The sequence below is a fragment of the Ailuropoda melanoleuca genome, chromosome 1 (genome assembly GCF_002007445.2).
Source record: "Ailuropoda melanoleuca isolate Jingjing chromosome 1, ASM200744v2, whole genome shotgun sequence".
In the NCBI taxonomy this organism is placed as follows: Eukaryota; Metazoa; Chordata; class Mammalia; order Carnivora; family Ursidae; genus Ailuropoda; species Ailuropoda melanoleuca.
Window position 1 is genome coordinate 83,870,535 of NC_048218.1, and position 26,081 is coordinate 83,896,615.

The window sequence follows — 26,081 nt, forward strand, 5'->3', positions numbered from 1 at the left end:
ATGTTGAGTGAGGGCAAAGCCTATTTCTGTTTTCTCCATCCGGTGAGACACCGGAAGTAACGTCTTCGGAGAAAAAAAAGGGGGGGGTGCCTATTTCTGTGGAAATATGGCTGCCGCCAGTTTCGGCGTTCTTTGCAGAAAAGCCTTAACCGGCCTGAAGGTTTCCAGGTCACTTATAAGTCCTCAGGCCCTAGCTAGCACAGGGTAAGTGATGTGAGGAGTAGGTTTGTTCTCCTCTTCGACTTTAGATCTTGTTTGGCTGCCGAGATGCTGAAAACAGCTGAGAGGCCATGCGGATGGCTGAGACCAAACGCACTTGAGTGAGGAGGGAATGACCTTAAAAAGTCGCCCGCCTCCGACATTTCCGTTCCTTCCTCATTTTGTTTTCTCCTACTGTGGACCAGGTAGTCCGTGGGGTCTGTGGATACCCAGCATTTGTTGAATTAAACCTAGAGGTACAGAAGCATCCTGTTTGGCTGGGTGAGTTGCACTAAAGAGTTTTTGGTTATGGAACGGAGTCAGGTTTGGATGGATAAAAACGGAGAGGCCTTTGTACTTCCAGAATCTATCACAAAGAGATTGCTTAGTAATGTTGAGTGAATAAATGAAAGTAGTGAAATGAACGGAAAGTAGCCCTGCAGGTGTGAGAAAAGAACATCCTGCGTATGGTGTTCATTATTTCTGGAAAGACAGTTTGTGTTCTGGACGGACCAACTAGAGTTTATGGTGTATGGTTTCCTCACTTTTATTGGCTTTTGTGTGTCAAGAGTTGAATTTTATACATAGTTGAGTATGTCGGATTTTTTAAAATTATTATTTTATTTATTTATTTATTTTAAGTAGGCTCCACGCTCCTCTGGCGATGGAGTCCATCGCCCGGCTTGAAAGGGAGTAATCTATGTGCCCTTGAATCCAGCACAGACAATTGTTGAGCATCTATTATGTGCTACAATATTATTACTTACACTTACCTTAGAGATAAGAATATTTTTTTTCATTTTGTAGAGGCTCAAAGGTTGTAACTTGGTAAAGGTGACAAACTTGGATCAATTGTCTCTTCCTCATCATCTTTTTTTCTCCAAAATAAATTTTAAATTTTTATTATTAAATGAATATCTGTTCATTTGCAGACGCTTGGGAAAATAAGGCAAAGTTTTGAAGAAAGTAATAATAGACTATAATTTTTGCCACTCATACATGAAGATTTCCTTCCATTCTTTTTAACTTTGCATATATACACATAGATGTAATCTTAAAATAAAGCCAGAATATATTTACATATATGCAGTTTTGTGCTTTACCCTTGTTTCCCCAACTTGTTATTTTTAAAAATTTCAACAGAAAACTTGTAAGAATAGTACAACGAATAACCATATACTCTTCATCTTTATTAAGCAATCCTTAGCAATTCTGTCACGTTTTCTATATCTCTTTATATCCACACCTTTTTTTTTTTCTGAGCTGTTTGAGGCATATCAGAATTTCAGACATCGTGACACTTCAGTATATATCTCCTAAGAACAAGAACACTGTCTTAATAACTACAGTACTACAGTGATCACACTGGAGAATGTAGTATCAATATACTACAATTTCTGTTCTTTTATCTAGCATTATAGTCCAAATTCAAATGTCCTCAATTATGTTGCTAATTTCTTTTTTTTCTTTCTTAAGGGTCCTGTCAGTGATCATTCGTTGCATTAGTTGTTATGTCTCCTTCATTGTCTACAATCCAGAACATTTTTTTATAAAATGAGCCTTTTTAGATTATTCCTCCATTTGGATTTGTCTGATTGCATCCTTGTGGTTAGATTCAGGTTAAATTTTTTTGGTAGAAATACAACACTTGTGATGTACTCTTTAAAAACATGATTTTTAGGGACCCCTGGGTGGCTTAGTTAAGTGTCTGCCTTGGGGCTCAGGTCACAATGGGATCAAGTCCCATGTTGGGCCCCTTGCTCAGTGGGGAGCCTGCTTCTCCGTCAGCCTGCCATTCCCCCTGCTTGTGCTCTCTCTCTCTCTCTCTGACAAATAAATAAATCTTTTAAAAAACAACAACAACATGATTTTTAAATTACTGCACAATAAATTATACAAATACACAGTAATTGGGGGGCCTAGGTGGCTCAGTCTGTTGAGTATCCACCTCTTGATTTCTGCACAGGTCATGATCTTAGGGTTGTGGGATTGAGCTACCCCCCACCCCGACCCAGGCTCCACACTCAGTATGGAGTCACCTTGGATTCTTCCTCTGCCCCTACCCCTGCACCAGTGCATATGAGTACACACACACTTGCTCACACACTCTCTCTCCCTCTCTCAAATAAATCTTTTAAAAAAACCAAATGCACAAATAATTTTTAACCATTTCCTGGTCGCATATTTACATTATTATCAACTTTTGGATATCACATATAATGCTTTAATAGATATTTTAACTTACCAATTTCCATCTATATTTTTAGTTGAAATTTCTAGATGAGGAATTATGGGTTGAAGGGGGAAGCATGGAGGCTTATGATACATGTTGCAAAATTAACCTTTTGAATGTTTTTATCTGCTCCTAGAACCACAAGCAGTGTATGAAAGGCCTAAAAATGTTACTTTGAAATATATCAGTGGGGAGGGAGTCTTTAGAGGTTGGGACTCTTGATCTCAGGGTTGTGAGTTTAAGCCCCATGTTGGAGCTTACTTAAAAAAATAAATAAAATTATATAAATATATGACCTCCAAAATCATGTGAATATATTAACCTCTAAAATTAAAGGGTAGCAACATCTGTAATGCAATATTTAAAATAATTTCTGAAGCATTTTATGTTTGTTTCTTGTGCAGAAACCCTGAGTAATTTTTTTAACATTGGAGATGAGGAAATAATTCCAGTCATTGTTGATGAAATCCAGTGTTGTAAAACTTTAATCTCTTGTTTATGTATGTTCAGTTGCAGGTTTTCCCTTAGTCTTTTGCCTAAGAACATACCAAATGTCACATCTTTTCACCAGTGTAAATTACTTCATACCACGTTGTCAAGGAAAGGACTGGAAGAATTTTTTGATGACCCAAAGAACTGGGGGGAAGAAAAAGTGAAATCTGGTAAGATAGTTGGGTTGATCAATATTAAATATATTTAATATTTATTGAACCCTCTATCATTTTGGGATTATTTATGCACCTTGGAAATCATTTAAGTGTTTCTTTTTTTGACTTCCTTTGGGAATGTCAAAGAAAATGAAAAGGATAATGTAATAGTAGAGTTAATTGTTGATTGGCAGGCTGGCAAAAGATTTAGAAGAGGAGTAGGTTGAAATTGTTAAAAGGGGCACCTGGGTGGCTCGGTTGGTTGAGCATCCAACTCCCAATTTTGGCTCAGGTTATGATCTCAGGATCGTGAGATTGGGCCCCGCATCCGGGCTCAGTGCTGTTCACCTGGGAGTGGCTTGAGATTCTCTCTCCCCCTGCCCGTCCCCCCACTTGCATGCACACGCATGCTCTCTCTCTAAACAAATAAATAAAATATTTAAAAAAGAAAAAGCAAATTGTTAATTGAAGTGAGGTTTAAGGTTTGTTTTAGATTTCATTTTTTAGAGATAATTGAATATTAATTTATGATGAATGCTGTTGCCAGTCACATTACTAATATTTTTGTGTGTTACCTAATTTAATGCCAATTTAATCTTAATTATGCGTTATACTATAATATAAAACTATTATATTTTATAGATAAGCAAATGGGTTTAGAGAGGTTAAGTAATTTGCCACAGGGCAAATAGCTAGAATATTATTTCATGTGAATTTCATAATTTTAATAGGAGCTTCATGGACCTGTCAGCAATTAAGGAATAAAAGTAATGAAGATTTACATAAACTTTGGTAAGTATATTGAATACATTAATATGTAGGCTCAGTCAGTAGAGCATGTGACTCTTGATCTTGGGGTTGTAAATTCAAGCCCCATATTGGATATAGAGATTACTTAAAAATAGAATCTTAGGATATATATGTGTGTGTAGGTGTTTGAAGCAGTTGAAGTATAACAATGAGGTATAAACGTTGTATCTATTTGATGTAAGAAACTGAGTAACGTGATTTGTCTTATAATACTATGGGTGATGTATAAAATCATTCAAGATTTTATATATGTGACAGGTTAAATTACATTTAGACATATGTATTAGTGTTCTCAAGTATTTGGGGATTTAGAAATCTTACTGTAACTGCTACTAGGCATACTAGCATCTTTATTCTAACAATTTTAGTAAACTAATGAAATGGGAAGAGTTTGTTACATTTAGGCCTTCCTCCTTTTTATTACCTTGTGCATGGTCTGTAATCTTTATTTACTCTGGGGAAGTATGTTGGAGGGTGCATTTAATTGGGAATTTAGCTAGATATTTCTGGCAGATTTCCTGATGAATTAGAGAGGGTTGAGAGAATTTAAGACAGGGTTACATTTTTAATGGATTATTTACTTACTTATTTGTATTTATTTTTATTAAGGAGTAATTGACATAAGATTATATTAGTTTTGGGGATACAATGTAGTGATTTGATATTTGTATGCATTGTAAAATGATCACCTTAATAAGTCCAGTTCAAATATGTCACTGTACATAATTAGAAAAATTTTTTTCCTTGTGATGAGAACTTTCAAGATCTGCTTTCCTGTTTGTAAATATGCAGTACAGTATTATCAACTATAGTCACATTACATCCCTATGACTTATTTATTGGAAATAAATAAACTGGAATAAATAAACTGGAAATTTGTACTTTTTCACCCCCCTCACCCATTTTGCTATTAACCTTAAAAATAAAACAGTTATTTTACCAGCAAAAATGGGTTTATTCAGGAATAACAGAATTGAAGTTAAGGACAAGCAAGCTATTCCAAAACCATAGGCAAGTCTAACAGAGGAATATTATTTTATGGAGAAGGAGGATAAAGTTGGATGGATAAAGTTGGATGGGTTGTTTTGAATGAAAGTCCATTGAACATTGGAGAAAAGCAAGAATTCAGGGTGATGATGGTTTCTCATTAGCTGAGCTGCAGAGGTAGTCAGTTTCTGGTAGGAGATGACAGTGTATGTCTTTCCCCATTGGAGCCTGTAATTGATTCTTTTTCTATTGAGGATTCTTCTGTTAGGGATCTGTAATTGGCATTTTTTCCTGTAATTGAGATGGAGTGGTATCGCTCCCCCTTCCAGCATTCCCTTCCATCATCTTCAGTCCACTTTAGTTAGGTGTGGACTGAAGATCAAGTCCCCCTTTTGATCAAGATCTTTCCTTGAAAGCAGTGCTGATTTAGACTCGGTTTTTCAATATTTAGTGGTATTGTCCTTCAGTGCCAGGAAGGACCTTTCCTGGTTGTCATGTCCTACCTGGAAGGGAAAGTGCCAAACAGTTGGGAACCTTGTAAGGCCACATTTGAGTAACAGGGAAGGTTAAGAGGGAGAATTCTCTGGCAGTTCCCATCTAAAGTTTGTGTCTTCTCAAGGCCCAGGTGTTGGAGATCATCTCCTTATTGGGTGCATCATTTTTTTAAAATTTCAGTATAGTTAACATAGTGTTATATTAGTTTCAGGTATACAATATAGTGATTGATCAATTCTATACATTACTTACTACTCATCACTGTAAGTATACTCTTAATCTCCTTCACCTGTTTCACTACCCCACCCCCCACTTCCCTTCTCGGAACCATCAGTTTGTTCTCTATAGTTAAGGTTGTTTGTCTCTTTTTTACTTTGTTTTGTTTCTTAAATTCCACATATGAGCGCAATCATATGGTATTTGTCTTTCTCGGACTTACTTCACACAGCATTATATGTTCCAGATCCATCTTTGTGGTTGCAAATGGCAAGATTTCATTCTTTTTTATGGCTGAGTAAATTCTGTTGCACATATATACCACATTTTGTTTATCTATTCATCTATCGATGGGTACTTGGGCTGCTTCCATACTTTGGCCATTGTAAATAATGCTGCAGTAACCACACGGCTGCATATATCTTTTCAAATTTGTTTTAGTATTCTTCGGGTAAATACCCGGTAGTAAAATTACTGGATCATATGGTAATTCTATTTTTAATTTTTTGAGGAACCTCCATGCTGTTTTCCACATTGGTTGTACTAGATTGCATTCCTACCAGCAGTACACAAGAGTTTCTTTTTCTCTGTATCCTTGTCAATACTTATGTCTTGTGGTTTTTATTTTAGCCATTCTGACAGGTATGAAATGATATCTCATTGTGGTTTTGATTTGCGTTTCCCTGATGATAAGTGATTTTGAGCATCTTTTCATGTGTCTGTCGGCCATCTGTGTGTGTTCTTTGGGGAAATGTCTGTTCATGTCTTTTGTCCATTTTTTAATTTGGTTATTTGTGGGTTTTTTGGTGTTGAGTTCTATAAATTCTTTATGTATTTTAGATACTAAGGCTTTATCAGATATGTCATTTGCAAATATCTTCTCCCGTTCAGTGTGTTGTCTTTTTGTTTTTTTATTATTTCATTTGCTGCTCAGAAGCTTTGTATTTGAATTGTCCCAATACTTTATTTTTTTAAATTTATTTTATGAAAAGTAGACCACACCCAGTGTGGAGCCCAGCATGGGGCCTGAACTCATGACCCTGAGTTCAAGACCTGAGCCTACATGTAGAGTCAGATGCTTAACCGACTGAACCACCCAGGCATCCCCACAGTAGTTTATTTTTGCCTTTGTTTCCCTTGCCTCAGGACACCTATCTAGAAAAATGTTGGAATGGTTGATATCAGAGAAATTACTGCCTGTGCTCTCTTCTAGGATTTTTATGGTTTCAGGTCTCATATTTAGGTCTTTAATCCACTTTGAGTTTGTTTTTTTGTATGGTGTAAGAAAGTGGTCCGATTTCATTGTTTTGCATGTGGCTGTCTAGTTTTCCCAACACTATTTGTTGAAGAGACTGTCTTTTTCCCATTCCATAATCTTGCCTTCTTTGTTGAAGATTAATTGACCACATAACTGTGGGTTTATTTTTTTTAACGTTTTATGTATTTATTTGAGAGAGAGAGAGAGCACGTGCGTGAGGCGGGGAGGAGCAGGAGGGGGTGGGAGAGAGAATCTTAAGGAGACCCTGCTGATCACAGAGTGGGACCCTGAGATCAGGACCTGAGGTGAACCAAGAGTTGGAGGCTTAACTGACTGAGCCACCCAGGTGCCCTTTGTGGGTTTATTTTTGAGCTCTTTATTCTGTTCCATTGATCTAGGTGCCTTTTTTTGTTCCAATACCATACTCTTGATTACCGTAGCTTTGTAGTATAACTTGAAATCTGGATTGTGGTACCTCTGGTTTTGTTCTATTTCATGATTGCTTTGGGTGTTCTGGGTCTTCTGTGGTTCCACGCAAATTTTAGGATTGCTTATTTCTAGTTCTATGAACAATGCTATTGGTATTTTGATAGGGATTGCATTAAATATGTAGATTGCTTCGAGTAGTGTGGCTATTTGAGTAATACTTGTTCTCCTAAGCCATGAGCATGTAATATCTTTTTGTATGTGCTGTCCTCAGTTTCTTTCAACGGTGTTTTATAGTTTTCAGGTACAGATTTTTCACGTCCTGGGTTAAGTTTATTCCTAAGTACCTTATTATTCTTGGTGCAGTTGTAAATGGGATTGTTTTCTTAATTTCTTTTTCTGCTGCTTCATTGTTAGTGTCTAGAAATGCAGCAGATTTCTGTAGATTAATTTTGTATCTTGTGACCTTACTGAATTCATGTGTTCTAGTAGTTTTTTGATAGAGTCTTTAGGGTTTTCTACATATAGTATGTCATCTGCAAATAGTGAAAGTTTTCTTTCTTACCAATTTGGATGCCTTTTATTTTTTTTGTTGTTGTCTCCTATGGCTAGAACTTCCTGTACTGTGTAGAATAAAAGTTGTGAGAGTGGACATCCTTGTCTTATTCCTGACGTTAGGGGAAAAGCTCTCAGTTTTCCCCCATTGAGTATGATGTTTGCTGTACATTTTTCATAGATGGCCTTTATTATGTTGAGGTATTTTCCCTCTAAATTTACTTTGAGGGTTTTTATCATGAGTAGATGCTGTATTTTGTCAAATGATTTTTCCGCAGCTGTTGAAATGATCATATGGTTTTTATCTTTTCTCTTGTTGATGTGATGTATCATGTTGATTGATTTGTGAATATTGAGCCATTCTCTCATCCCAGGAATAAATCCCACTTGATCATGGTGAATTATTTTTTTAATGCATTGTTGGATTTTTCTTGCTAATATTTCGTTGAGGATTTTTGCATCTGTCTTCATCAGAGATATTGGCCTGGAGTCCTCTTTTTGCTATGAGGGTAATGCTGGCATCATAGAATGAATTTGGAAGCTTTCCTTCCTCTTGTATGGTTTGGAATAGTTTGAGAAGAATAAGCATTAACTCTTCTTTAAAAGGTAGACTTCCTGGGGTTCCTGGGTGGCCCCGTCGGTTAAGCATCTGACTCTTAATTCCGGCTCAGGTCATGATCTCAGCGTCCTGAGATCAAACCCCACATCGGACTCCTCACTCAGCGGGGAGTCTACTTGGAGATTCTCTCTCTCTCCCTCTGCTCCTCCCACTTGTGTGCCTCCCACCTGTGTGTGTGCATGTGATGTCTCTCTCTCTCTCTCAAATAAATATTTTAAATAAATAAATAAATAAATAAATGGTAGAATTCCCCTGTGAAGCAATCTGGTCCTAGATTTTTGTTGGTTGGAAATTTTTGATTACTGCTTCAAATTCATTGCTGGTAATTGATCTGTTCAAATTTTCTATTTCTTCCTGATTCTGTTTTGGGAGGTTATGTGTTTCTAGGAATTTATTTATTTCTTGTAGATTGTCCAATTTGTTGACATATAATTTTTCATAATAGTCTCTTGTAATCCTTGTTGTTTCTCTTCTTTCATTTATGATTTTGTTTGGGTTCTCTCTTTCTTTTATGAGTCTGGCTAAAGGTTTATTTTGTTGATCTTTTCAAAGAATCAGCTTCTGGTTTCATTGATGTGCTCTGTTGTTTTATTTTCTATTTCATTCATCTCTGCTCTAATCTTTATTATTTCCTTCCTCCTGCTGGTTTGGGGTTTTGTTTGTTCTTTTTCTAGCTCCTTTAGGTGTAAGGTTAGGTTGCTTGTTTGAGATTTTTCTTGCTTTTTGATATAGACCTATATTGCTGTAAATTTCCCTCTTAGAACTGCTTTTGCTGCATCCCATAAATTTTGGACCTGCTGTTTTCATTTTCATTTGTCTTCATGTGTTGTTGTTGTTTTTTTTTTCCCTCTTTGATTTCTTGGTTGACCCATTCATTTTTCAGTAAGCATGTTATTTTAACCTCCATGTATTTATGTTTTTTCCAGATTTTTCTTGTAGTTGACTTCTGGTTTCATAGCATTTGTGGTCAGAAAAGATGCATAGTACAACTTCGATTTTTTAAAATTTGTTAAGACTTCTTTTGTGGCCTAACATGTGATCTACTCTGGAGAATGTTTGATGTGCTCTTGAAAAAGAATGTGTATTCTACTGTTTTAGGATGGAATGTTCTGAATATATCTGTTAGATCCATTTGGTCCAATGTGTCATTCAGAGCTACTCTTCCTTTGCTGATTTTCTGTTTAGATGATCTCTCCATTGATGTAAATGGGGTATTAAAGTCCTCTGGTATTGTCGTATTACTATCAGTTACTTCTTTTATGTTATTAGCTGCTTTGTGTATGTAGGTGCTCCCATGTTAGGTACATAAATATACACAATTGTTAGGTCTTGTTGAATTGTTCCCTTTATATTATATAGTGTCCTTCCTTGTCTCTTGTTATAGCCTTAATGTCTTAAAGTCTCTTTTGTCCAGTATAAGTATTGCTACCCGTTTTCCTTTTGCTTCCATTTGCATGATAAATGCTTTTCCATCCCTCCACTTTCAATCTGCATATGCCTTTAGGTCTGAAATGAGTCTCCTGTAGGCAGCATATAGATAGGTCTTGCTTTTTTATCCATTCATCACCCTTTGTCTTTTGATTAGAGCGTTTTGTCCATTTACATTTGAAGTAGTTATTGATAGCTATCCGCTTTATTACTGTTTTATGATTGTTTTTATCCTCTGTTCCTTTCTTCTCTTGCTCTCTTATAGTTTGCTGACTTTCTTTAGGGATATATTTGGGTTCCTTTGTTATTTTTTATATATTGATTCCTGGTTTTTGATTTGTGATTACTTTTAGGTTTATATATAACATCTTGTGCGTGTAGCAATCAGTCTTAGGTTGATGGTCACTTAAGTTTGGAACCCATCCTAAAACCACTAAACTTTTACTCCTCTACTCCTCATGTTTTATGTATATAGTGTCATACTTTGCATCCTTCTATTTTGTGAATTCCTAGACCATTTTTATAGAAATACTTAATTTTACTGCTTTTGGGCTTCCTACTTTCCTTATTCCTGCTTATGGTCTTTCCACTCAAAGACCTAACATCTGTTAACATCTGTTATAAGGCTGTTTTAGTGATGAATTCCTTTAACTTTTGTTTGTCTGGGAAACTCTTTATCTCTTCTTGTATTCTGAATGATAACTCTGCTGGATGATAGACTATTATTGATTGCAGATTTTTTCTTTCAGCATTTAAAATACATCATGCCACTCTCTCTGGCCTGCAAATTTTCTGCTGAAATCAGCTGATAGCCTTATGGGGTTTCCCTTGTAGGTAACTGTTTTCTTTTGCTGCTTTTAAAATTCTCTCTTGATCACTTTTTGCCATTTTAATTACTATGTGTCTTGGTGTGGACCTCCTTAGGTTGATTTTGTTGGGGGCTCTCTGTGCCTCCTGGATCTGAATTTCTGTTTCCTTCCCCATATTCAAGAAGTTTTCAGCTATTATTTCTTCAAATAAATTTCCTGCCCCCTTTTTTCTTTCTTCCCCTTCTGGGATCCCTATAATATGAATGTTATTATGCTTGATGGTGTTGCTGAGTTCCCTAAGTCTATTTTCATTTTTCCCCCCTCACATTCAGCATGATTGCTTTCCATTATTCTGTCCTCCAGGTCACTGATCTGTTTTTCTGTTTCCTGTAGTCTGCTATTTATTCTCTCTAGTGTATTTTTAATTTCAGTTATTGAGTTGTTCATCTTTGATTGATTCTTTTTTATACTTTCTGTTTGTTAAGGGTCTCGCCGAGGTCCTCCATTCTTTTCTCAAGTCCAGTGAGTGTCTTTATGACCATTATTTTAAATTCTCTATCAGGAAAATTACTTACATCTGTTTCATTTAGGTCTCTTGCTGTGATTTTGTCCTTTTCTTTCATTTGGGGCATATTCCTCAGTCTCCTCATTTTTGTCTAACTCTGCATCTGTTTCTGTGTGTTAGGAAAGTCAGCTGTGTGTCTTGCTCATGAAAGAAGAGGTCCTGTATGCCCTGCAGTGCAGTGTCCCCTGTTCACCAGCACCTGGCATTTTAGGGCTATCTCCTATGTGTGTTGCATGCACCTTGTGTCTGAGGTGTGTTTGGATTGTCAGTCTGGTCATTACAATGATTTGCTTTGTGTGTTGTGGGCAGGATTTGGTGCCGGTGTTGTTAGTGTGCCAGTCTGGGGCCACCGTGGCTTGAGTTGGGTCAGATCAGGCATTTGCTAGAGCTGCGGTTGCTCCGAACTGCAGGGTGTTCTCCCCGTGTTGTCCCCTAAGAAGCTTTCATTGTGGAGCAAGGCCTGCAGTCATGCCAGGTGTCTGCTCCCCGTCCACTGCTGGGAGCACGGTGGAACTAGTGTGTGCGGTTATCTTCCTCTCTCCCCAAGATGGGAGTCAATTTGGGGTGGTATTGACCCCTGTCAGGGCTGCTTGCACACTGCCAGGGTTGTGGTGCCATTTTGGATGGACTCCTACAGAGAGAGAGTTGAAGGGAGCAGGTCCACGGAAGAACAAAGGGGCAGGTGCGCAGTGATAGCAGAGTTTGTGCAGGTCTGCTGTGGGAGGAGGCCGGGTTGGAGGGAGTAGATCTGTGGAAGTGGATAGGGGCCAGGCACACTGGTACCAACTAGGTGGAGAGTGTTTGCACTGCACTGCTTCCTGTAGGTGTCCGTGTATCTAGGGAAGGGAAATGGCACCTAAAATTCCTTTGTTCTTAGTGAAGTCTCCCTAACATCCTTGCCCCTCCAGCATAGTTCCCGAGATTAACAAACAAATCTCCCTCCTGTACACCCCAGGATTCTTTCAAACCTGTGCTCTGTTTTGTATCTCAGTTGGACTGTTTGTTGTACTGTTTCTTTAAGCATGGGGACTCCATTTCCTCTCACCCTCAACTCTCTTGGACGCAATCCTGCTGCTTTTTAAAGTTACAAGTGTTAAACCCCTGTGATTGTAAGAATTCAAGAAATTAAGCCCCTCTGCTTTTCAAAGGTAAATGTTACAGGGATTCATCTTCCCAGTGCAGGTCCTCCATGCCTGGGGGCCTGGCATAGGATCTGCTCCTCTCTCCTCTCTGCATCCACCTGGTCCCTCCTACGGACAGTCCCCTAGGCTTGTTTGGCTCTCCACTACGTCTCCACCCTCCTACCTTCTTCGATGTGGCCTCCTCTCTACATTTAGCTGTGGAAAGTCTGTGCTGCCAGTCTTGGGTCGTTTTCTGGGTTATTTACACTGATGGGGGTGTTATCTAGGTGTGTCCGTGGGAGGAGGTGAGCCTAGGACCCTCCTACTCTGCCATCTTCCACGTGTCTGGGTATGGTTTTTACAAAAGTTTAACAGGCAGCAAAGTACAAAAATTTAAAATAACTGTACAAAATACAAGAAGTAGCAATTCAGAATCATTTCATGATTCTAATCTAGGACACTAGATCTAAAAGTACTCAACTGAAAATATTTTTGGTACTTACTCCAACTTAGAGGAGAAAAGTTCTCCCTACAGAGGCAAACACAGAGTCACGTATGCTTCCTGCAAGTCCCCACTTAAAGTAGCCATGAAAGCAAAATAGTGGATACTTCGAGAACACACTGGAAAAATCAGTCAAGTGCCTTTTGAAAGATACAGTGCAGGTGTAAACATGAATTGATGATTAGTGAACTTTTGCAAAAAATAGCAGAATTTCAAAGATGTATTAAAACAGTGTTATCTCAAAAGAACTGTTTGAAAACAGACATTATCCAATGCTACAACCTTTAAGGTTGCATATTCAGAGACCATGACTCTGGATAAGAATCCAGAATCAGATAATAGTTCAGATGAAAGACTTTTGTGAATTCTGTACCTTCTACCCTTCAGAAAAAGCCAGTGAAAAAGTAGTTCGTCAGGAGATCATGATGAAAGGCCAAAATGAAAAAAGGTTTCCCTCCTCACAGGCATTTGGGAAATGTGCACAAGGGTATTTTCTTTTCATGAAAGAGACAGTAGAAGCAAACAGGAAAAGGTATGCAGGCCTGGTCTGGACATGTTGAGAAAGCTGTCTCGTCACATGTCTGCTTCAATTCCAGGAACTTTATACTTTTCAGGTCACTAGATGGTGTGCAAGTCCAGTCAGGGTTTAGTGCTTTTTCTAGATGTGTCGTGTGGATCCAAGATTCTATTCCTTGGACTTTAGTGGCACAAGGTTGAAGAGAGTCTTTCTGGAGATGTCTTTTTCAGTAGATGAAATCTTCAGGTTGCAAAGTGTAATGCTTAAGGTTGCCATCTCCAGGGAGTGCACTGTGAAAAGATTGCTCTACCAAAGCATGATTATTTTTTATTAAGATTTTATTTATTTATTTATTTGACAGACAGTGAGAGAGGGAACACAAGCAGGCAGAGTCGGGAGAGGGAGAAGCAGGCTTCCCGCTGAGCAGGGAGTCCGACGCAGGGCTCCAGTCCTAGGACCCTGGGATCATGACCTGAGCCAAAAGCAGATAATTAACCAACTGAGCCACCCAGGAGCCCCTCCATTATTATTTCTTCAGTAGCCTTAATTAAAGGGGTGGTGGCAGGAATGGCTCTGAGACAAGGGGGAATCCTCATGCCACAGAGTCTAGTTGTTAGTTGTAATACCTTATGGGGTGATGATGGTCCCCATATTTTGGGGTGAGTACTCCCAAGGGCATTCCCTTCTCTCTTACAAAGAGGAAAAAGGAAAGTTGATGATTAGGATGTCCAAGGGCAGGGGGCATTACTAGGCTTTTTTTAAAGTTCCAAAGGTTACATCTTCCTGACCTTTCCAAATAATAAGGTCAAGTTTGTCATTTTTTTAGTAAAGCATATAGAGTTTGAGTCATAAGAGAGAATTTTGGGATCCCGTTTCCAACAGTAGCCAGCAAGTCCAAGAAAATCTCATCGTTGGTGCTTAGTTTTAGATTTTGAGAAGTTCAGGATGTCTTGAAGTCTACCTGGATCCAAATGGCCTTGTTCCAAGCTCAGGTGCCATAAGTATCAAACTTAAGTTTGTGTAAACTGCAGTTTTTCTTTGGAGAGTTTATGTCCCTTTAAGTCCAAAGTTGCAACAGTTAGATGCTGTGAGGAATTCCTGTGGAGAGTTTTGAGAAAGGGAACAGAGAAGCAAATCATCTACACATTATAACAAAGTAGAGCCTACAGAAAACTGTATCATATTAATCAGTTTTTAACATTTGTTAAAGTAAGAAGGACTCTCTGTAGCCCTGAGGCATTACTGGCCAGGTGTATTTCCCATTCTTGGAAGTGAAAGCAAAAAGATGAGCTCTCCTTATCAGCTGGAATACTAAAATATGTACTGCAGAGATTAGTTACAGTGAAAAATCTGCTTTCAGTAGGAATGGATGTCAGTAGCATGGGGGGGGGGGGAGCCATTAGGAACAAGGCTCAAGGGATAACAATGTTATTTATTGCGTAGAGGCCCTGGGCTACCCACCATCCTTGGCCATTGGGTTTTCTTACAGGTGAAATAAGGGTATTACAAGGACTAGTATAGGGATTAAAGCAGCCCAGAGCCTTGTGATCTTTTATTAAGACTTCTTTATGGCTATTCATTAATACTGGGGACAGGTTTTGAGGGATCTGTTTGAATCTCGATGGTAGATGCACTGTGGATTCTGCCAATGTCAGTTGAAGAGCTTGCTCATAAAGAGGATGATAGCTGATCCAATAGGGACAAATGATCAGTGTCCCCAGACTCAGCTACAGTGCTCTCTGAGATGTAGCAAATAATAGATGTCAAAGGGCCATTTAATTTACCTAATTGGCTATTTTGATACTACCATCAAATTCTAGAATTATTTCCTTGTTTTGGAAGAAAGGAATCCTGGTATGGTATTTTTCTAAGAGATCTGCCCCATAGGGGCAGGGGAACTAAGGAGAAAGAGTTGTGTCTCTCAAAGTGCCTGCAAATTGGAATCAGTTCAGAGACAAGAACCTGTGCGGTTTTTTGGAGATCCCTGTTAATTGAACTGTTTCAGTTCTCTGAGGCAGAGGCTGCTTTATAGCTGTGGGGTTGAGCACCAAGAGTATAGCTCTCACATCAGTAGAGACAGATTCATTCCCGATCTGGAGAGTGGTTTCTCTGAGCTGATTAAGAGGGAAGATTGGGAAGAGCCCCTGTTGCTCCTCAGAGCACTGTCATTGGGAATTAGGAAGACATTGGAAAGGCTGGCTAGAGGGCTGGAGGCTCTTGGAGCATTTCAGTTGGTAACAATCTTTCTTTTTTTTTTTTTTTTTTTTTAATGTCCTGGCTCTTTGAAATAATAGAAAGTAGAAGGGTTTTTGTTTTGTTTAGGGCCCTTATTTGCAAGAGTTGAAAAGTAAGAATTTTAGTGGTCTTTTAGGTGACTCCCCTAAGGATGCAAATAAGCTCATTTGCCAAATTAACTAAATCTGGAGTGAACATAGTTTTCCCTTTCCACCCTGGTCCTTGTAACTAAAACAGAAGTATCTTGGTTCAGTCCATTAATAAATAATATGGTTAATGTTACCCAAGTGGATTCAACATATAAAAGGAAGACCAAATTGTCAAAATTTAAAGACAGTTTGGTGTCTATTAGAATAGTAATGACAGATTTACCAGGCTTTTACGTATAAGCCTGCATTTCATTCTAGTCAACAGACTTAGGAAAAAGTACTGTAATTGCTTGGTGGAGATTTCCAGTGAGTGTTCTAGCATCTTGCCAAAAGTTAGGAATCTTTTTCTCTAGATCCTTTTAGGATGTTTCTATTGAGCTTAGTTTCATCTAGTGTTTGGTCTCGCCCTCACCAATGTGGATATGGACTAATTATCAATCTGAGAGACCGGGTTGGTGAGTTTGAATGACCATGCTAAATTCTTCAGAAACCTCTGGGTGTCCTCAGTCACTTTAGGGAACTCTTTAACTATGGCTTGCATTTCAGCCTTAGTGCAGTGAACATAGATATGTGGGGTTTATTTAGATCTTCAGAAGACTTAACTTTAAAGGGGCAGGTCTTAATAGGTTCAGGAAAGGAAAGGAGAGAGTAAGAAAGGTTCAGAGGAAAAGGGAAGTTTGATGAGAGAATTCACATGGGGAAACTGGGGGTATTGGAGGGAGGCCGTGCAGAATGTGAGGAGGAGGATGGCGCCAGATGTGGGGCCTGAACACAGGTGGCTGCTGCGGATCCTGAGACAAAGAAGATAGAAGGGGAAAAGACCTTATAAGCCTTTTTGTCTTTTTAATTGTTTGTCTGTTAGCCTAGAAATTGTATCTTGCAGAGAGGCAATTTTAGATTCCTAATAATGTTTGGAAGTTTTGAAATACCAATCAGTCCTATTCCATTTTGGCAATTTTAGAGCCATGGCTGTCCAGTTCAGTTTTGAAAAAGGTAAGGTTGGGGAGATTGAAAGATCTCCCAAATGGCCACTAAAACCCCAATTTATAATTGGCAGTCAAATGTCTGGGGGCCTGAAACTTGCTATTGGCATGTAAAGTGGGAGAGAGCCTTAGATGGGCTGAAGCCTTAAATCTGCAGAACCTGCCTCTACAGGCAGGTTCGGAGAGCTGGAGAAGTGGTGTTGGAAAAGTCAACACGCATTTGGTGTCAGGATGGAATAAGCCTGTCATTGGGAATCAGAAAAAAACCTCTCATTTGGAATCAGAAGTGATATGTATAGAACAGCTCAGATTCATAATAGAAAAATTAGTTGTATGAAAGCACTGTTACTGTTGGTTATTGGTAAAGGGCTAGTCAGGGCTGTACAGTATTCATTTTGGTAAAACCAGACAATTTATCTTCTGCCAGCTCCTTCCCCAAAATCATCTTCTACCATAGCTTAAGATACCCGAGTGCCTTTGTGTCATTTTCAGTGCCCTCCACATTTATTTCCTTTCCTTTCTTCCAGCTCTAAATCTCAAACAGATTTAGTCACAAAACCTACCCCCACTTCAGTACATTTGGTTATGTTTGCTTTGCTCTCCTTTCCGGCCTAACAGATCCCATCTCTCTGAAGCTTTTCTTGGTCATCCCAGCTAGAAGAGATGTGTCCCCTCTCTCCCACTTAATTCTTCTGGTACTTGTCTATACTACTTAATACACCACATCACATTACAATTTCTGAGGCGGCCTAGTGGAGTAAAAATAAAAAGAATTAAGCACACAAGGAGTCTAGAATTAGAATCTTGAATTAGCTGTGTGCCCCACGATAGCTTACTTCTGTCAGCCGTACTTTTTTCTTTTAGAAAGTGGAAATAGGCCCAACTTCAAAGGGTTGTGAGAATTAATGAGGTAATACATATAAAATGCTTATTAGCACATTGCCTGGCATATAATAGGCACCAAATAATTTTATCTTCCATCTTCTCTCTCTACTTGGAATGTAGGGACTTTTTTTTTTTAACGTTTTCTCGTAAACTCTCTTGGCACTTAATACAGTATGTGGCACATGGAAAATTTATTAAATGAATAAGAATCAATACAGCTTTGTTTAAAGGATAATTCTTTATAATGATATTCTGTAAATCAAGATTTCTGAAGGACTTTTGAGTACAGATCATCAGTTTGATGTCAAAAATTAAAACCTTGTGGGGGGTGCCTGGGTGGTGCAGTCGTTAAGCGTCTGCCTTCGGCTCAGGGCATGATCCTGGCGTTCTGGGATCGAGCCCCACATCAGGCCTCTCCGCTGGGAGCCTGCTTCTTCCTCTCCCGCTCCCCCTGCTTGTGTTCCCTCTCTCGTTGGCTGTCTCTCTCTGTCAAATAAATAAATAAAATTAAATTAAAATTAAAACCTTAGAGGCACCCAGGTGGCTCAGTTAGTTAAACGTCCAACTCTTGGTTTCGCATCAGGTCATGATCTCATGCTCCTAGAGTCAAGGCCCGAGAGGGACTCTGCATGCAGCAGGGAATCTGCTTGAGATTTGCCCCCTCCGCCCCTCCCCCAGCTGCTCTCTCTCGCTCTGTGTTTCTCTAAAATCAATCTTTAAAAAAAAATTACAGCCGTAATGTAACCATAGAACAGCATCACAAGCTTTGTGTTCTTTGCTATAGGTATGTGCTGCTGAAAGAACGGAACATGCTCCTAACTCTGGAGCAGGAGGCCAAGCGGCAGAAATTGCCAATGCCGAGTCCGGAGCGGTTAGAAAAGGTAACATTTTTGGGAGGCTGGAGACTGTTGTGTGGGATAAAAGCCAACAGATGTCAGTGTATGGTTCCTGTATTTCTTGGCAAGAGATTTCTTTTTTAAAATTTGTTCAGTTTTTAGTAAATGGACAGAGTTGTGCAACCTTCACTATTTTAGAACATCTCCATCACCCCAAAATGAAGTGTCATGCCCATTTGTAGTCACTCCCCATTCCCAGCTGCAAACCTCAACAGATATGTGGACATGTGTTTTTATTTCTCTTAGGTAGATACTACTTAGGAGTGAAATTGCTGGGTCGTATGGTAAATTTATGTTTAATGTTTTAGGAAACAGCCCAATTGTTCTCTAAAGTAGGTGCGCCATTTTACATTTCTAGTACCAGTGTAACTACTTCCTTACAAACCAGGTCAAAGTTTTTAATACTTTTTTTTATTGCGGTAGAAAACACATACTGTAAAACTTACCTTTTTAGTCATTTTTAAACATATAGTCCAGTAGTGTTAAGAATATTCACATTGTTGTGAACAGGTCAACTATTGTTCAAATTAGGTTTTCTTCATCATTAAAAAAAAAAAAAAAATCCGAGGGTGCCTTGGTGGCTCAGTCAGTTGAGTTGACCTGATCTCAGCTCAGGTCTTGATCTCAGAGTTGTGAGTTCAAGCTCCAAATTGGGCTTCATGCTGGGCATGGAGCCTACTTTTAAAAAAATGCCTTGGGGGGTGCCTGGGTGGCTCAGTCGTTAAGCGTCTGTCTGCCTTCAGCTCAGGGCGTGATCCCAGAGTCCTGGGACGAGCCCCACATCAGGCTCTTCTGCTGGGAGCCTGCTTCTTCCTCTCCCACTCCCCCTGCCTGTGTTCCCTCTCTTGCTCTCTCTTTCTGTCAAATAAATAAATAAAACCTTTAAAAAAAGAAATGCCTTGGGTTCATTATTTCCACTCCTAGAGGTAGTCAGTCATACGTATTTCCTATTTATCCATCAGAATTTTTCTCTGCATGTAGAAGCATGCCTAATTATTTTTATTTACAATAAATAAATCCTCTAATTTGGTTGTACTGTCTAAACTCTTCTGACATTGGCATTTTCCACTTACCTAGTATGTCCTGGATGTCTTTCCCTATCAGCATATGTAGATCTGCCTTTTCTTTTTCGTGGCTGTACACATTTAAGCTAGTTCTTCCATGTCCAAGTTTTTTGTTTTATTTAGTTAGATTTCTCAGGGTTTTTTGCCTGGATTGCCTGCGAGTCAGCTGTTTGTTGATGTGTCTGTGCCAGAATAAGTAAGATGCCAGTGAGAACAGAGCTCAGCTGTTTGCCCGGCCTCCGCTGTGCTTCGCGTTCCTTTCCCCGCCCTACTCAATGGCCGGCACTGCCATACCGCCTCTAAGAGGGAGGACCTGATATCCCCGCAGAGTCTGAGGAGGTAGGGAGTAACAGCGGTTATTTACCCTACTTAGAATTCTACAGCGTATTTGTTTTTTTAAACTTTATTTTGACATGAGACTGACAGAAAAGTTAAGAGAATGGTACAGAGGTACCTTTCACCCAGTTTCCCCCAGTGAGTATTTTACCACATTTGCTTTCTCCTTCTCTGCCTCCTTCTCTAAATAACACATTTTTTTTCTTCAGAAGTTTAAGAGTAAGTTATATACATAAATAATTAAGTATATGTTGCTCGAAAAACAAGGATATTCCCTTATATAACTATTGTACAATTTCCAAAATCAGGAAATTAACACTAATGCAGTACTGTTATCTAATCTGCAGATCTCTTTCATCAGTTACCCTAACAACATCCTTCACAGCGAAAGAAAATCCTGGATCATTTGTTTTCAGTTGTTCTCTTTAGTCTCCTTTGATCTGGATGCTCAGTCTTTCTTTGTGTGTCGGGACATTGACGTTTTTGAAGAACATAGGCCAGTTTGGGTTTGTACAATGTTTCTCCTTACGGCCATGATGATTGGCAGAAATGTCATGGAGGTGATACTGTTTTCTTCACAGTGCATGATATTAGGCACAGGATGGGGATTTTTTCTGTTACTGGTATTGACATTAATGATTTTTTTAGTGTGGTATCTGCCAGGTCTCTCCACTGTGCATATAGTTAGTAATTTTTCTTTGTATTGAGATCATATAAATGTCCTGTAATTCCTCAAACTTGCGCTTACTAGTTTTAGCATCTGTTGATCAGTTATTGCTATGATGTTTGCTAAATGGTGGTTTTCTCATCCCACAATTCATTCTTCATTTATTGGTTAGCTTTTTCTGTAAGGAATGGTTTTCTCTTCTGTTTCTTCCTTCTTCCCTATCACTGTGGACTCCTGGATTCCAGTTTTATTCAGTGAGTTATAATTCTTTAATCCCATCATTCCAGACTTAATGGCCAGTGTGGGTTCCTTCAGGCTGGCCCTGTGTTCTCATCATTCTTTCATGAAGCACAGCAAGTTGTTTGGATTCGCTTTGTACTTTTCCTGCCCAGCCCTGGAATCGGCCATTTCACAGAGGAATACCCTCATTCCTTTTAGTGGAGAGTGATGTATTTAGAAACTAAGATCTGTGTGGTAGGTGTCCTCGTTGCTACACAACATTTGTAAAGTATTGAGATTTTATTTTCAGGTATATTTGCTAATTCTGCTATTAAGGAAAGTTATGCTTTAGAGATTTTTTTTTAAGATTTTATTTATTTATTTATCGGAGAGTGAGCAAGCACAAGCAGGGGGAGTGGCAGGCAGAGGGAGAAGCAGGGTCCCTGCTGAGCAAGGATCCCGATGTGGGACTCGATCCCAGGACTCTGGGATCATGACCTGAGCCAAAGCAGACGCTTAACTGACTGAGCCACCCAGGTGTTCCTGTTTTAGAGATTCTTAATAAAAGTGCATTGGCCGGTTATAAATAGCACATTATTTGGTGAAGAAGCTTTTGCTTGTTCTAAGATTTTTAAACTTCAGTAATAGATTATCCCTTCTCCCTGTTTTAAAAAATATATATTTCAGAAGTGAACTTTATCCCCATAGGTCCTATGTATTCCACTTTCCGAATAAGTAGAATCCAAAACTAATGAACGTTTTCTCCAGATGAGCTGAAAGCAATAATTTTTTTTAAGCCTCAAATGTATGGAGTCTTCTCAGTGTTTTGTGATGTACTACTAAGGAAAACTTACCAAGAAAAATATTTAAAAAGAATTATTCCCAATTTAAGATATAAACTGAAGATTTCGAAGTGTGTAGGGACACTCTTGGCTCTGGAATAGTTAAACTAGAAAGGAAAGAAAGCTCTTTGAGGTTGGCTTGTTTTGAATAAGGTGATTTTCCTTCTTATCTGGTGGCTTGAACATGAGTAATCGGATGTTAACTCTGTGGACTGGGTAGCCATTTACTGTCTTGGTGAGCTAACATTACATTTCAGTTAGGAGCCCCAGAAGTAACCTTGCGTGGGAGAACTCTAATGTAGCCAGTTTACAGCCAGGCCCACTAAGTTCCTAAGGGCTACACAGCTTCATATTAGGCCCCAACCAGTCTGGTGTCTTCACTCTTCTAAGTTTGTCTGTCTTCAAAATAGGATTCGCCATTCTCACCCATCTTTTATTTCTCAAAGATTTTGTAGAAGTTCATATAATTAAGAAGTACATGCTCAGTGTGGCTCTGATTGAAGAAGGGAGGATAGCAGCACTGAGTGCGAGCTGACTGTACGGGTTATGAGGTAGTCCATCTAAATTTGTGGCTTTCATATCTCTTTTGGGTCCCGCAGCTACCTGGAGGACTATCTTTTTTTTTTTTTTTTTTTTTTTTTTTTTTTTTTTTTGAGTGTGAATGTGAGGTGTGTGGCAGAGGGGGAGAGGGAGAGAGAATCTTAAGTAGGCTCCACACCCAGTATGGAGCCCAATGTGGGGCTCGATCTCATGACCCCGAGATCATGACCTGAGCCGAAACCAAGAATCAGATGCTTAATCGACTGAGCCACTCAGGTAGGTGTCCCTGGAAGATTATAATCTAATCTCTCTATGCCTCCCCCATTTTTGAGAGCTCTTTTAAGAAACAAATGTGTATATACAATATTTCTATTTATGATGCTCACAGATAATATATATAACCAGCTAAAAATGCCTCTCAGTATTTAGAGCTATGAAAAAATTTAGCCCATCTGTCATTATAGTCCCCAAATGTGAATATTTATAAAAAAATATTGCCTTACCAATATATTATTATATGCATTATAAAACTCAATAGAAATGTTAAAAGAAAGAGATAATAAATAGAGGTCCTAATAGGATCTTCTTGCATCTGGATGGATCTTTGGAGATTAGGATCAGGGTAGACTGATATTCCATTCTCTGTAATGGTAGCAGCTGCCAGTTAGGTCAAAACATCAGTGTCTGTGTGCTTAGGCACACTGATTAGTTGAGGCCAAAACATGGGTTTTATTGTTAAAAAGTAGCAAACTGTTATCACTTACTAGTTCATTGAGTTTTGAAATAACAGGAGTCAGTTGGGGCCTCCATAAGGAATCTCTGCAAGTGTAACCCAGACCAAACAAAACTAGTACATATATATGGAAATCTGAGCTAAGTAGATTTTCATTTAAATGAAACTTAACTTCTGGGGCGTTTTTTGTTTTTTTACAAAAAGTGGTATTATAAACACCCATGTATGCATACGTGTGCCAAAAAGATTTTTAGGAAATATTTGACAGAATGGGTCTTTGACAGAAATATGCATTAAGGTTTTCTGTACCGTTGTCTTTATATGTTCTCTCTCTCTCTATCTTTTTTTTTTTTTTTTTTTTTTTTTGGTATTTGTTGTAGGTGATTGTTGAAATTGTATCTTCTTCTTCTCTTACCAGGTAATAGATTCCATGGATGCATTAGATAAGGTTGTACAGGAAAGAGAAGATGCTTTAAGACTTCTTCAAACTGGTCAAGAAAAAGCTAGACCTGGTGCTTGGAGAAGAGACATCTTTGGAAGAATCATCTGGTACATAGTTTCCACTGTGATTTTTCTAAGATGAGAGTGGCAGTCTCATGCCTTATTCTCCTGTCCAGTATCTTTTACAAAAACACTCACCATATGAAATATATGATAGATGTATCTAATGTAAACAGGTCCCCAGGCCCCTTTAGCTCCCCAAGATAGGAATGAAAGTAGCATTATATGGTAGTTCAGGCACCCCATTCTCATGATTCAGTTATTTGTAGGTTCTTTATAATGGTAGTTCCTAATCCTATGTCAGTCATATGACTTTCTGAGAATTTGAGTAAAGTCGTAGATCCTTTCCCTAGAAAAATGTACATGTGCATGTATAATTTCAAAGGATTATAAATACCATGAAGCTCATTTTAGGACACATACCTGCTCATTAAGAACCTGAGATTTAAAAAAAAAATTTTTTTAAGATTTTATTTATTTATTTGACAGAGAGAGACAGCAAGAGAGGGAACACAAGCAAGGGGAGTGTGAGAGGGAGAAGCAGGCTTCCCGCCAAGCAGGGAGCCCAGTGCGGGGCTCAGTCCCAGGACCCTGGGATCATCACCTGAGCCGAAAGCAGATGCTTAACGGCTGAGCCACCACCCAGGCACCCCTTAGATTTAAAAAATTCTCAAAAAAAAAAAAAAAAAAGTTCTCGAGGAATAAGTCCACATAAATCCGTTTCAGTGTTTGCTCCCATTGCCATCAGGATAAGCCCTAGTCCAAATAATAAAACAGTATATTTTCATTACATCTTTCCACTTTTTGTCCCTCTAGTTCTTAAAGTTCTTTCAGACCTTGGGAAAGGATCTGATAATAAACATTCAAACTGAGGTGTAAATAATTGAGAAGACCCAGTGTAGTCTGTCTCTTCAGGACCTTATTGACATTTGGATTGAGCTGCTAAAAGGGAGCATACTTAGTAGAATTTTAAACATCAGTCAACAAAATGAGGAAGGCATTGTGGGTGATTGGAGACCTTTTCTGTACTCTTGAAATTAAACCACGTAATAGTGCTTACTCATTAGATAGGCTCTTTTAATGGAGTTTGCAGTAATGGGGCTGCTTGGAGCCAACTGTAGGGGAGTAGCTGTATGTCTGTAACTGTGTAATCCAGTACAGGAAAGAGAGAAATTAATTACCAGAACGTCTAACTAGAAACTTCATGTTATTTTTTTACTAATTTTTATTTGGATTAATCCAGTTGAGGTCAATTAGGAAAGGGTGAGGATAAAGGATAGGATCTGTGTCAGTATTAGAATCTGGGTGAGTGCTGTTCTCTTCCAGATTTTTAAAATTTTGCTTTTAAACTTTTCCAGAGCTAAACAAAGTAGTGAACAAAGCAATTATATCATCTTTCCAATGTAGCCTATTAACTCAAACATTGTAATTCCAGTGCCTTTTTCCTCATTTGCTATTGCATGTTAAAATATTTAAGATAGCCTTTTAAATGCAGAGCTCCTTCTTAAAAACATTTCATCTAAGGTTTTTTTTCTGTCAGAAAGAACATGTGGCATATTATATTATATTAATTATATTAATATTCTTGCAGGGGGAGGGGCAGAAGGAAAGAGAATCCTAAGCAGGCCCTGTGCTCAGCGCAGAGCACGACGCAGGGCTTGATCTCACGACCCTCAGATCATGACCTGGGGCGAAATAAAGAGTCGTACCTTTAACCGACTGAACCACCCACGTGCCCCTGTAAAATCTTTTAAAAGCCAGTTACAAAAAAAAAAGCCAGTTACATCTCATTTTATTGAAAATATATTTAGCTCAAAGATGGCTAAAACTCTGTAAAAAGTGAAAAATATATTAAATATTTTCTATTAAGGCAGTATCTTTTTGTTTTCTTGGCAGGCACAAATTCAAGCAGTGGCCTATACCTTGGTACCTAAATAAAAGATACAATAGGAAGCGATTCTTTGCGATGCCCTACGTGGAACGTTTTGTCAGGTGAGCACAAATACCCTTGATAACAAGGCTTATCTTTATGTTAGATGACACAGGTTAAGCTTTTACATAAGTCATGCATGTACATTGTGGAAAAAAATACAAGAATCAGGTAGAAAAGATGAAATTCAAGTCTTCCATAATCTCACTATCCAGAAATAGCTTCTAGGGTATATCCTCTCAAAAATTTGTATTGCCTTTCTGTTCATCAGTCTGTATGTAAGTACATGATTAAATCCCTCTGTAATGTGAAAAGGAAGGTCCAAATACTTTAGTTGCGTAACATATGAGCTCATGTTATTGCATGAAAAGGGGCTAGGGCGAGGGGGCGCATCTTTTGTTAATGGTGTAACTTTTGGGGAGCACCTAATGATGGGGCCTAGTTTCTAGAAGAACCAGCTCTGCATAGATGGTTGAAACTTGCAGTTCCACTCCCTGATTTCTGGAGACAGGAAAGGGGCTGGAGGTGAATCAGGTGCCAGTGGCCAGTGATTAATCAGCCATGCCTAGGTAATGAATCCTCCATAAAAACCCAAGAGGACAGGGTTCAAGTTCAGAGAGCTTCCCTGTTGGTGAGCAGCACCTGGAGTTTGGAGGAGAGTGGGACGCCCCAGTCTCTGCCCTGTGCACCTTTTCTGATTGCTCTGAGTTTATAT

At 38.8% G+C, this 26,081-nt stretch overlaps 1 protein-coding gene across 2 annotated transcripts in view; it reads left to right on the plus strand.

Moving 5' to 3' along the window:
* The first annotated feature begins 53 nt into the window (after nucleotides 1-53).
* MRPL47 (mitochondrial ribosomal protein L47) overlaps nucleotides 54-26,081 on the plus strand; it is a 28,055-nt gene continuing 2,027 nt past the window's right edge. The window contains exons 1-7 of one of the 2 annotated variants that reach the window (XM_034662523.1): nucleotides 99-204; nucleotides 405-480; nucleotides 2,942-3,093; nucleotides 3,810-3,870; nucleotides 18,423-18,519; nucleotides 23,354-23,484; nucleotides 25,333-25,428. In XM_034662523.1, coding sequence (XP_034518414.1) covers nucleotides 18,448-18,519; nucleotides 23,354-23,484; nucleotides 25,333-25,428 — 299 coding nt within the window. In that variant the 5' untranslated portion in view covers nucleotides 99-204; nucleotides 405-480; nucleotides 2,942-3,093; nucleotides 3,810-3,870; nucleotides 18,423-18,447. Of the gene's footprint in view, nucleotides 205-404; nucleotides 481-2,941; nucleotides 3,094-3,809; nucleotides 3,871-18,422; nucleotides 18,520-23,353; nucleotides 23,485-25,332; nucleotides 25,429-26,081 lie in introns of both variants that reach the window. The other variant, XM_002912450.4, reaches the window with a different exon arrangement.